Genomic DNA, 13,632 nt, shown 5'->3' with positions numbered 1-13,632 from the left:
TCTACTGCCGATACTCAACTATTTTCTTAGGTTGAACTTTACCACTGACTTTCTTGGGATCCATGGCATGATTGATATATAATAAGAACTTTTATGTTCAGAAACCAAAAAAGCAGAAAAACAAAACTAGCAAAACTTCACAAAGAATTCAAGCGCGGTTATCAGTAGGCGAGATACACTGGTAAAGTGAGGGTGCCTCGCCCCTTGCCCAGCAGAATCCACGTGCTTGTCAACCCATACATGTATCAACGAACTCAAAATCCGAGGCAAACGGAATTCGTAATCCGGGGCATTCGTAAACCGAGGTTCCACTGTATTATTTGATACCTCTGTTGTCTCCTTTTCTGAGAGAAAATTGAGAACTTTGAGATGGTCCTAATAACTTAGGTGTTTTATTGTGTCAATGCATGCCATATGTGCTCTCCATATTCCCTCTATTTCAGGAATCTTTCCTGCTCTGAAAGGGGAAGTGAGTACTGTGCAGTACTCAAGACGGGACAGTACCAGTGACTTAAGTAGTACAATATTAGCATTGCTTTGGGAGGAAAGCTCCATAAATACACCCTCTGTGTACTCGACTCCAAGTGGTCAACCTAGGTACTCTATTGCTATCAAATGAAAAACGAGTTACTGGCTGGCGATCCTTAATAAAGGTGAAATCCTGCTGACTTTTAGCGCCAATCTCAAAACATCCTTCTGAGCAGTATGAGTTTTCACTGGGTGTTGTGGAGAGCAATCAGATATTAGCCAACAGCTATGGGCCTTGATTGCAGTCAAATTGGATGTCTAGCATTGCCTGGGAGTGGTTGTAGACCAAGAACTGCAGCCCCAAAGTTGTGCTGACAAGGAGGGTACTATGGTAGTACAGTATAGTGAATGAGGAAGCAGTGCAGTCAGAATTAATTCGAGAACAGAAAAGGCTAGATGTTTCCCTAGTGTTCCACACCACAGAAGTAATCAGCTGTCATGAGAAGCAAAACCCCTGACCAGTGCAGTGCTGGGATGTCATCAGTAACTGGGAGGTCACAATAAAACTCCATGGATTTTTGGAGCTTCACCAGGTATGATACATTGCTACAGTACAGCTAGCAATCAAGCGAAGGACAGGTTGAGAATGATAAGGGCCAAGTAAAGACTGTGCATCATCAGCTGTGTATCATGGTGTTTGGTAGATGGGTTATCAAATGATTATAAGCATTTTTATTTACATAAAGTACATTTGAAACATGATATAGAGTACTCATTGGTACAGAATTAATGTAATTTATATAAAGCCACTATAATACAAGGCCTTTCAGGTGGCTCAAGTTCTCCTTGCTGATTGAGTAACTTATTTGGTGATATTTTGGTTCAGCGAATCAACAAGGTATGCTTGTTAATATTAAAACATTACCTATATTTATATAAGAATGAAGGTAACTGCAGAAGGCCTATTGGCCCATATATCTATGTATATTCCAGAAAAGGGAACATTAGCTGGGGACATTTAAAGGTCTGATTTTCATGACTAAGACTTTGAAAGAAAATAAACTCTCGCCAAGAGGGTGAGGTTTGTTTCTTTGAACAAAGTGCTTGTTTCTCTTAGGCAAGGTTAATGAAGGCTGAAAGATGGTTAAATTAAAAGGGTACCTTCACTACATATATGACAGAACCTACTGAGTTGATATTTATCCTGTGATGACCAGATGAGCCAGTAGTATTATCTGGGCAGTTGGCATTTTGTTTGTATCTGCCTTCATAAGATGTTAGTGTGTGGACAGAGTTTTGTATATGTAGATCATATTTTTAGTTCTGTGATAGCTTGGCTTTGTTAGGAGGTTAACTGAGAATTAATTCTTAAAGTATGGCTAATATAATGTATGGTCATAGAAGTAAGTTGTTATTGAGGTGACTTCGATATTAAACTAATTTGTCATTTCGATTAGTAAGAAAATCGGTGTTAAAATGCTAGTAAATATTCAATAGCAATTAGTGTGATTAATATATGGGGCAATTAGCCCCATAATGATGCATATAAAGTGGAACCCTTGTGTAAGATTTCCATGATTCTTTGTATCTATTTTCTTGTATCATTCAAGTAAAGAGTCTTTTAATTTGGAAAACTTACATGTTTAACTCGTCTTCTCTATGCCTAGAGAAGACTGGTTAGAGGGTGATTACCAGAGACTGATTACCACAGGTGGCCACCGCAAGAGCTGGTGTTTGTTGGCCAAACATTGTGTGTGCCTTCCTGACATGAGGCACATTGACCGTAGGTAAAGATAAGGTTCTACTGTATGTGCATTCCTGACATGAGGCACATTGACCGTAGGTAAAGATAAGGTTCTACTGTATGTGCCTTCCTGACATGAGGCACATTGACCGTAGGTAAAGATAAGGTTCTACTGTATGTGCCTTCCTGACATGAGGCACATTGACCGTAGGTAAAGATAAGGTTCTACTGTATGTGCCTTCCTGACATGAGGCACATTGACCGTAGGTAAAGATAAGGTTCTACTGTATGTGCCTTCCTGACATGAGGCACATTGACCGTAGGTAAAGATAAGGTTCTACTGTATGTGCCTTCCTGACATGAGGCACATTGACCGTAGGTAAAGATAAGGTTCTACTGTATGTGCCTTCCTGACATGAGGCACATTGACCGTAGGTAAAGATAAGGTTCTACTGTATGTGCCTTCCTGACATGAGGCACATTGACCGTAGGTAAAGATAAGGTTCTACTGTATGTGCCTTCCTGACATGAGGCACATTGACCGTAGGTAAAGATAAGGTTCTACTGTATGTGCCTTCCTGACATGAGGCACATTGACCGTAGGTAAAGATAAGGTTCTACTGTATGTGCCTTCCTGACATGAGGCACATTGACCGTAGGTAAAGATAAGGTTCTACTGTATGTGCATTCCTGACATGAGGCACATTGACCGTAGGTAAAGATAAGGTTCTACTGTATGTGCCTTCCTGACATGAGGCACATTGACCGTAGGTAAAGATAAGGTTCTACTGTACTAGCCTAGTGCCCCTTTCAAGCCTACATAACCTCCAAGACAAATAACAGTGGATCTCCAGGTAGGTGTTTTTGAGACAGGTCTTGCTGCTGTTGAAGGTAATCTCTTACACGTAGTGAGGTACATTACAGCAGATTCATGATGACTGCCCACATAATACCAAGCAAGAATGGGTAGAGTGCACAAGAACAGGTAGAGTAACCAAGAACAGGTAGTGTGTGTGAGAACAAGTAGTGTGAGAACAAGTAGTGTGAGAACAAGTAGTGTGAGAGGAAAATGGGTAGAGTGCACAAGAACGGGTAGAGCACACAAAAATAGGCAGTGCGAGCGAGAACAGGTAGAGAATGAGGAGTGAAAAGGTGGAATTAATGTGCACTCTGTACCTGTGAAATAAGCTAATAAATTCTTGATATATTTAAAAGAAAAAATTATGCGCCATACTACAATGACATAACCAGTCACAAGGGACAGTACATGCACACTGCACCACATCACATAGTGCAGAAAGTGTGTTTCTGGCACACTACGTATCAGATTACTACAGCACTTCACCATATTTATCACCTCCCCACCGTTATAATGTTTATAAATCCCTTAATAGAAAATTACTCAGAAGACCAAAGTTAGAGAGCAGTCGGAATCATGGGAGACGAGAACACCTCCAGGCTACTCCAAAACTTTGTGAATTGCACCCAGAAAATAAATGAATACTAGCAAAACTGTTTAGAGTGTGAATGGAAAGCAGTACACTCATGTGATGCCGTAATTATATCCTACACACCAAACTGCAAAGGTAAATCATCATCTGTAAACTTTCACTTCATACTTCACATACAACAACAACCACCTATGTATAGTGTGCACAAGCACGCATGCATATTATTCACACACTACTCACTTCTTGAGGGAATTTGTGATAAGCAGGTGCACGTCTTGCCGCTCATCCAACAGTAACATGGCTCCGAGGTAACCGATGCGTTTGTCAGTGAAACGTGGCGATGCAATTAGCTTAAGGCATTCCATCTGACCAAAGTGAGCAGGATATCTGAGGACGACAAGTATGGAACATTTATCATCCATAAATTAGATTATATATTGTACAGTATATGTATTACACATCATTTCCCCATTGTCCACTATAATGGAGTTAGGAGACATAGAAAAAGACAGAATAATATAGGAAGATATGGTAACAGTTGTTTGATACCAATAGACCATGATACATGTGACACATGTCATTTACCTGTAATAAAATCCCTTGTAGCAACTTCCAACACGGTAGAAAACTATAAAACAACATGGTGAAGTGTCTATAGCTTGCTTCATGTGTGATAATTACAAATTTTCCTTAATACAGTCATATACCTCACAAAAATATACTGACTTTGAAGGATAATTAAATAATAAATATTTAATTATTAGGATATACCGTATTTGCCGGCGTATAAGACGCACCTCTGCCCAGAATGCACCCCTATTTTACAAGGATATTTTGTGGAAAAACCCCACTTTAGAATGTTTCATCATACACTTATTGAAATATTTTAAAGTGGATTTTGTACCACAACTCTTACTTCCTCCTCTAAGATCAGCTGTAGTGTAGTTGTTTATATTTTGGGCAAGAGAGTTGCTATACAGGATGTGAAACTTGTCTTTCTGGATGTCATGTTTTGTTGCAGCATCAGGCCACCAGGGCAGCGCACCCGGCGGTGGCACACCGTCACAAAGTTATAGTGGTGGTGTTGCATTGCAAATGGCTGACAGACGGATGAAAGATGAACATTCCTTCCAAATTTCTAGGGTCATTTTTCAATTAGATAATGAATAAATGTGTCTTAAAGGTTATAGTCATTAAATAATGTCTGACATACTGTATCAGGTGAGGGTTATGTATACTGAGCAAGATGATGTGAGCTGCTTTCATAACTGCCGACGTATCCTAAGTTTGAGAACAGACTGTTATAAAATATTGAAAGTTATGTTATTATTAGCAACGATTTTTGTGCCTAGAGAACTTACCCAGTATACTCGTCCGGCTCCCTAGCCTATGCCCCTCGATCTCCTATCAGTAATACGGCCACATTAGACACAGGCCACTTTTTTTATACATTTAAAAATAAAAAAGTGCGTCTTATACGTCGGCATATACGGTACGTACTCAAATTTTAGTACATTATAAATGAATTGCAATGATATGGTATGCTCTGATGGTACAGAGCTAGTGTTTTGTTACCCACACTAATATAAAACAAATTACAAGTCAAACCAATGTGGAATTCACCAACACCTCAAATTCCTGGGCCTTAAAAACAAGGCAGGCCAACTCTGAGGTATCCAACTAGTCGCAAAGCTACGAATGCTGAAGACAGGCAAAACACACCCTCAAAGCAGCAACTGTCTACAAGGCATGTACTTTTTTTGGAGGGTCAAAGTGAAGAGCCACATGGGAGAAACAAACCCCACAGGGCTCATAGGTGTCACCAACCCAACAGGCAGCGTTGCAGAGGAAAAAAAAAAAAAGTTGTTCAGCCAGTAGCATGGACAATAAACAGCACGAACGCTTGCACGCGTGAGTGCCAAGGAACTGATCCCTAAAAAACCTGAAGAGTAAGGCAGCGATGCAGCAACCGACACAAAGCTCCCCGGGGGTCAAACCCAACAATCGTGAGTGGTGGAAGGGAGATCCATGAATGAACCAGAACAGCCATCGAAGCCACACCCAACCTGACGGATAAACAAGCATCGCCAAGTTCAGACTTGCACAGCTGCCGAGTGACTCGGGAGCCCTCCAGAAACAGGCGAAGGCAGAACCGCAGCCGCAGCAACGACTTAAGAGGGAGAGACAAGGAAGTACAGTAGTCCGAGTCCCACACAAGACTCAGCCAAGTTCGAACGCGGGATGGAACCAGCAACTCGTCTTCGGACCAAGTCCATTCTATCCAGTGATCAACCCCAAAGATGCATTCATCAATTTTAACATTCTGTTCATTCAATATTGAACTTTGCTAAAATATATATTATTATTATTAAATATTATCATATTGTGCATATTTAGGCACTGGTTAGGTTAGGTTAGGTTAGGTTAGGTGTTTAGGTTCTGTTGGTGATTATTTGTAGTACGTGGGTGAAGCATTTACAACATTGTGGTTCGAACAAAATTCTTCAGCGAAGCATTTGTTCCAGAAGTGCTTGGATGTCATCAGTTCTGAGTTGTGTATAAACCGCTTTTCATTTATAAACGGGGGGTTTTGACAGGTGCATGAAATGTACTTTGGGTCTTTGGAGGACGGGATGGAACTAGATGGGACTTCCTCCAGTTCACCAGGAACCCGAACCCAGTGAGCTGGGAAAGAAGCACACCCCTGGCGAGCAGACATGCAGACCAGCTGCGAGCCCACACCAATCAGTCATTGAGGTAGGCCAGAATCCAAAAACCTAACAGACGAAGACGGGCCAAGATGACCTGGGAAAGACACTTGAATACGCGAGGTGCTAGATTCAGACCAAATGGAAGGCAATGAAAGCGGAAAGCCTGCCGCCCCAACACAAATCTGAACCAGTCCCTTAACCCCGGATGAATCGGGACGTGCCATTACGTGTCCTGGAGGTCCAGACACACCATCCAAGCACCCGGCTCCAAGAGAAGACGGATCTGAGACAGAGTGGTCATCCAAAAAGAGGGACAAAAGATCCAGGGGTTTAGGCGGGACATGTCCAGAATGAACCTCAGATCCGCACAATCCCATTTCGAGACTAGAAACAGGCGAGTAACCCACCTGAGGGATGTGGACGTTTCCACCACGCCCAAGCATACCCACTCCGAGAAGACCCAACGGAGCGCAGGGAAAGAAGCCAGCCCTGAACCTCCCGGAGGAGGGGGAGCCACCCAAAGCCAGCACAGGCTGTAAGAAATGACCCGAAACGCCCACGAATCGTGAGACCAGGCGTGATCAAACAGCGCGAGCCTTCCCCTCATTGCCCTGTCAATGGGAGCGTCATGCGAAAGAGACAACTGCCTATGAGAACTTGATAGACAAACAGAGTGATTACTGTGCCGAACAAACGCCGCCGGCTTCGAAACTGGCACCACCGGCCTCCCTCGTCTAGAGGAATCCCGAACCCTGGCATGACCCTTCCAAGAAACCAATCCCCCCCCCCCTGGAGAACCAACAAGTCCAACATGGGACGACAACTAGATGAAGCTGCTTGCAGAAAAGGGTGACGAACACCTAAGAGCCAGAGTCCAAGCAGATTCCAACGAGAGGGCATGCACAGTCTGTTGGCACATGAGGCGGGAAGCAAAAAACAGAGACACCACTTCCTTCTGGTGAATGCATTAGAGGTTTATCACAGAGTTTACAATCTGAATATTCTGGTCTTTGCTTAATAATAACCACCACCTTGAGAATCAGCGCAAACAACTTCAACAAGGCACCCGACGCCCTAGCAGCCAACGAAGACCCAGCACCTCTACATTCTCCTCAAGCCAGTTCGAGCATTGCATGAACTGGCACTTACCCCACGGGGAAGGACATTGGAGTACGGACAAAACCAAAGTTGAAGCGACTAGCACCACCAAGTCCAGGTCTCTATAACCCAAGCGGGGCAGCCTCGGGGCATCTGGGTGAGCAACAAACGTTGCACTGCAGCAACCAATATCAAGCATGCAATGCCGAAGCCACCTGTACCCGAACATCAATATCAGAATACTGGGTAATCTGGAGTACGAGCAAGGAGCAAGACTCACAAAACTCTGGGTCAAAGGTGTCATTGACTCAACAGGCAGCATGACAGAGGCAAAAATGGTAAGTGCCACCCTGAGACAAGGGAACAGAACAACAATCAAACTCGCACTCGGTGAGTTGGAACCCAGAGGACGCATCCATGGGTCCAAAGAACCCTGGTGGGGTTTTCCAGGGCCCTTAGGCTGACTGCTCAGGGAAGCCCAGGCAAGGTATTGCTAATCGGTTAGACCCAAATTACCAAGAGAAATGCTAAAACCTGAACCCCTGCGGCGTGTACAAGCACGGAGGCCTAGCAGAGGACCACCAATATAACAAGGTGAATGCACCAAGGAGGCAGACCCCAAACGGGCAAAACAAACAAAAATAAAAATAAAACCCCACGAAAGGACCACGTCCCTAGGAGGAACAGAACCGGCCGCTGTGAATAATGGGAGACAAGCTGCACAATACCTTGTGCCCCTACCAGTAACGATACAGTGGCAACAAAAACCCCAGCTGGCCCCAAGGGCGGGCAATTGCTGAGCAGGAAAAGACCCCAATGAAAGCAGTTCCCAAACACCCTGTGGACGATAACCCCAAGATGCAAGGGCAGTACTTACAGGGCGCTTAGGGAAGGTGGCCCTAAGGACATGCAGCCCCAGTACTGATGAATTACTCCTGGCCTGCGCACCACACAGGGGCCTCGTAGCCTGGTGGATAGCGCGCAGGATTCGTAATTCTGTGGCGCGGGTTCGATTCCCGCACGAGGCAGAAACAAATGGGCAAAGTTTCTTTCACCCTGAATGCCCCTGTTACCTAGCAGTAAATAGGTACCTGGGAGTTAGTCAGCTGTCACGGGCTGCTTCCTGGGGTGTGTGTGTGTGTGTGGTGTGGAAAAAAAAAAAAAAAAAAAATAGTAGTTAGTAAACAGTTGATTGACAGTTGAGAGGCGGGCCGAAAGAGCAAAGCTCAACCCCCGCAAAAACACAACTAGTAAACACACACCACAGAATACAACACAAGGCACGGAACTGCACAGAGTTAGAGGCCAGAGTCAACGACCGCCACAGTCCACATCAGCCGAGGGAACTGAATACTGGAGCAGCCGGTGGGGGGGACTGTGTGTACTAGCGGTGCGACAGCGTGAGTGACTTTTGCTTGTTTTAGTTTGGGAGTTCTGCCTCCCTGATTGGTTTTATGTAGCAATTTTTACCATGTGGGGTTTGTTTTGTTATGTCTACCTTTCTGGGTACCAAACCCAAGTCGATGGCAGATATGGAATGCTTCCAAACACATGGGGGGGGGGGTTTCCATAGGCTATTGCTCATCGTGCCTCTGAGGGGGCCAGGTTCTGGCTTGTGGTCCCCTGTAGGAAAAAAACTCCATCGACTGATGCCAAGGTCTAACACATACATATCAGCCCAGTAAGCTCCGGGAAAACATAGGGGCTCCCACAGATAGAACAAAAATACCGCCTCTGGAGGAGAGCATGAAGCTTCCCAGCTCAACAACCAGAGACAAGTCAAACCAAAAAAAGTCTTAGAGGAAGAATTATGGACAGAAGGGGACACTAGAAAACAAGAAAAGAAAGAAAATCAAGATCACAGTCCAGAGACCAAGCAGGCTCAGGTGGCACAGGAGCAGGTCAGAGGTGAACCAAGACGCGAGGCAGCTTGCAAAACGGAGCCAAGGTAGTATGAACACTGAATGCAAGCTGCAGTAGCTCTGCCAGCACCACACAATATAAGGCAACAGCATCTGGCATGAGATGCTGATAAAAAAAAGGAGAGCACCACATGTGCAGAAACCAAAGAAGAATGACTAAGGAAAAGGAAGTGGTTAAAGGAGCGCTATGAAACCTCACACTATCACCGAGAAGAGGAACCCCCAGTGGGACACCATCAAAGAAGCCACCTGCTCGCCATAGAGATGGCAATAAAGACAAAAAATACCAGATGCAAAGAGGTAAGGAGAAGGTCGACCCAGTGAAATACATCCGTTGCAACCTTCTCACAGGGGCAAAGCTGCAAAAAAACATCCAGCTTCAGACACTGAGCAAACAGCACTTGAAATCAAGGATGAGCCGGCCAGCAAGGAGTAAGAAGGATCATCCTTCTCTGGTAGGGCTCCAACCTGGCAAGGACCCAGAGCAACAGAATGACTGGGAAAAAGAGGTAAAGAAACCCCCATCACAACCAATCCAGCCAAAAGACACCGATTTCGAGTTGATGCAAAGAGGTCCACATCGAGTGTCCGAACATCTTGCAAAGCCACAAGGTGGAGGAGTCATCAACAGGCCACTCCATGGAAACAGAATGGAGCCCGGATAGTCAGTAAATTGGAACTGGGACAGAGAGCTACATAAAACCTCCAGCTCCAAAGAGACAGGGACCGAAATGAGAACCCCAATGTGGAGACAGTAAACAATGTTAAAGTCCAAAAGGGGCTGGAACATGGAACCCGGAGGAATCCGAACCTTCTGCAGCACATGACACATGGCTGCAAACTCCCTAAATGTACTGTGAGCACGCTAAAAAGGAGGAGATCAATAACCTCCAACCGGCTTGGTGAGTGCTGGTCACAAAGCCCCAATCCAGAGCCAAGGGGTCCATGAAGACGTCAAGTGAGGGTGGAGGAAGGTGCCAGAGAACGAAAACCTCAAAAACAGAGGGGGCCAACGGGGGCAGGCAAGCTGCAGCCGCCGAAGAAGGAAACTGCTCACCAACATCCTTAGGAAAGAGGTGAGGAGAAAAGGGAACGGTGGACAAAAGAGCAAGTGCCCACAAAGAATCCAAAGAGTGGGCTAACACAGCCGGCCGACACACATGAGGCAGACCGCGTTCTTACCCAAAGAACGTGGCCACCGCTTCCCAGAATGTGGGCGAGTACAGCTTTGGAAGCACAGCCAAAGCAGCAGCAGTGGAGGCCAACACTCCTGCATGTGGCCTCCTCACCAAGCACTTCAACATCCTCAGAAAGCCAGTGTGCAGCTCAAGAAGACCTAGGAAATGCAAAACAGAAACAAATGTAGACAGGCACGAAAGTTATCCACCACAAGCGACACCTACAACAAAGGAACGTGGGAATGGAGCTACACAAGACCCACACGCCAAGAAAGAGCCAGAGCAAAAAGGCAGACATTGAGGGGTGCAAAATAATGAGCCTCCAGTAACACCAACAAAGTCACCACCTCACATCACTCAAGACACGGGTATGTCAAAAACTGCACTAAGCAAGAATATGGGAGTGTCTGCCAGCCAGAAAAACTTTGGAACCTCATAATGCATTCAATAATGAAATGAAAACCCAAACTCAAAGGATGAAGTGTCCATCCATGAGGTGTGATCTAGGGGAAGGGGGGGAGGAAGGGTGCAAGAAGAAGGAAACGTCCTGAATGATAATCCTGACAACTCAAAGGTACATGGTATTGAAATCTGGGGAGATTCACACCCAAAACAAACTCATACCTGGAGGGAGTATATGAAAACCCCGTCCCCGTGCAAAAGGAGACTCTTCTCGGAGGGAACCAGGAAATGTGTTGAGTTGAAAGGGACCTAAAAACCCACATCCAGCTCCCCCCAAACCCCTAGCCAGAGGCCACAGTTGAGGGCCCCAGAGCAGACCTAGCATCTTTGCCCACCACCCAGGATAGAAAAGCAAAGCCCAACGGAGAGGCTTCAAATGGCGGGGCTAGCTGAAAGGAAGAAGCACTGGTGGGATCTGCCAGCTCAACTGCCTCTGCGCCTGATTCAGAAGAGGCAACCCCAAAACCTGACCAAGCCACATCCTGAGCTAAATCCCACCCCAACCCAGAAACCCTCAGACGTTACTGGTACCGACGCATGGTAAATATGATCAGAGGAAGGGGGAAACCATGCCCAAAGGGGAAGGAAGAGGAGGTGCGGACAAAGCCAAGGCAGAGCTCACCAACATCTCCTAATCCAGGTCTCTAAACACCAAACAGGGAAGCTCTAGGCAGCTAACCAGGCACCGAACCCAAATTGCCATAAATGGGGAAGCAAACTGGTAAAGTGGAAACTACCTGATATGCCCAAAGGCCGTGAGAAGGAAAGAACAGCCATGTCCTCCACATGGGAAAGACAAACCACATTTGACTTAGGGTCAAAGGTATCCCCCGACCCACCAGGCAGAACAGTGGAGGAAGGACAAGCGATCACCAACCTGTAGCATGAGCATCAAGCAACCCTCTAACCCGCACGAAGTGAGAGCAGCTTTGGTGAGGGAACATCCATAGGACCATCGAACTCACTAGGGATTTCCAGGGCCTGCAGGGTAAACTAAGCAGGACACCCAGGCCCTGGGAATGCTACTCCGGACCTAAACGAAAGCAAACGCAGCCTGGGTTACTCGGCTGTGAAGGCCGACCTCAGCACGCTGAGAAAAGCACAAGAACCAAGAGTCCACCCTGTCAGCCAAAAGTAACACCTGACCCGAGTCAAGACAGTGAAACCAGAAGACCTGACTCACCCTGGTCATGGGCCATCACAAGCAAGGGCCTGTAAGAGAGCAACTCCTGAGCACTCCTCCAGGGAAGATAACTCTGACAACACAAGGGCAGCACTAGGAATTACCCAGATGAAGGTAACACATGCAGCTCCAAGAACTCTTAAAGCTTGGCTTGCCCTCCACTGCAGTGTACACTAAATGCCACCAAGAGCAACCACCACCATACCACTCAGCTGAACAGACAAGAATGCTGGAGTCACCATAGGAGAGAGGCGACCCGGTATGCACTTCATCAGTGATAGAACTGACAGCTCAGAACGCACCTAAGGAATGCCTATTTTTTGGGGTGTGTTTTTTGGGGTGTGTGTTTTGAGGCTTCAGTCTCTCTTGAATCCAGCAGTAGTTTGTTTTGACCACTGACTTTCTGGTTCCCTTCCCAGTGAGGTGGTGAAAAATGTGCCTCACACTGAGGGGGGGCCAGGTTCTGGCTCTGGTCCCTAGTAGATGAGACTGATGCAACCTAGTAGATTGTACTATCTCGCCGGATGGCATCAGGAAGCCACAAGGGGCTCCACCCCCAGCAAACTGATGTAGTCGACCATGGACGTGCTTAGCAAATAACGCATGATGCACAGAAATATTTTAGTGGAGAAAATGATGAACTTTGCAGTAATGACACTAAAACTACAGCAGAAATAATGGACAGTGAAGATGACCTCATACGTGATTAGTAACAGACATTATCGAGTATTTTCAACATTTGTTATCATTAATGACAGTTTATTACAATAAGTGAACTCTTAGTATAGTTAAATTTTCATGATAAATATGATTTCCTTGAATTCAAATGAAATTTAAATTATAATTATACAATTTATTTTATAATTAAAAAACAAGAAACAATGGGCAGAGTTTCTTTCACCCTATGCCCCTGTTACCTAGCAGTAAAATAGGTACCTGGGTGTTAGTCAGCTGTCACGGGCTGCTTCCTGGGGGTGGAGGCCTGGTCGAGGGCCGGGCCGCGGGGACACTAAAAAGCCCCGAAATCATCTCAAGATAACTATTTAATCGTGAGTAACAGGAGGGAGTCGCCGTTCAGCCCTCCACAAAACAAAAAGTCAGGCACGTCCTAAGCCCAACACTGGAATCATTAGGACCAAAAACTGACACTAGCCAGAAATGGGACCTCACGTGCACAAAGACCCCCCTCCCCTCCCCCCCCCAGAAAACACACCACACAATCCCTGTATCATACAGCTGGGCAGGGAGGCTTGGGGAGGGGGAAGGGTTGAGCAAGGGAGGAGAGTGATGGAATGAAAGACATCCCCCCCCCCCCCCAAGACAAAGACCTAACCCCAAGACAGGAGCCTAATCATAACGATGACGCTGCAATGACAAATGTCACAGGCTCAAGGGTGGCATGAATCTACACTCAA

At 45.8% G+C, this 13,632-nt stretch overlaps 1 protein-coding gene across 8 annotated transcripts in view; it reads right to left on the bottom strand.

The window, feature by feature from the left end:
• Positions 1–13,632, bottom strand: part of AP-1gamma (adaptor protein complex 1, gamma subunit) — a 129,824-nt gene that overhangs the window by 107,110 nt on the left and 9,082 nt on the right. For all 8 annotated transcript variants that reach the window (XM_069329727.1, XM_069329692.1, XM_069329714.1 and 5 more), the window contains exon 4: positions 3,904–4,050. In XM_069329727.1, coding sequence (XP_069185828.1) covers positions 3,904–4,050 — 147 coding nt within the window. The remainder of the gene's footprint in view (positions 1–3,903; positions 4,051–13,632) is intronic.

Source organism: Procambarus clarkii, chromosome 3 (assembly GCF_040958095.1).
Source record: "Procambarus clarkii isolate CNS0578487 chromosome 3, FALCON_Pclarkii_2.0, whole genome shotgun sequence".
NCBI classification, from domain to species: Eukaryota; Metazoa; Arthropoda; class Malacostraca; order Decapoda; family Cambaridae; genus Procambarus; species Procambarus clarkii.
This window is presented reverse-complemented; position numbering and strand designations above follow the sequence as displayed.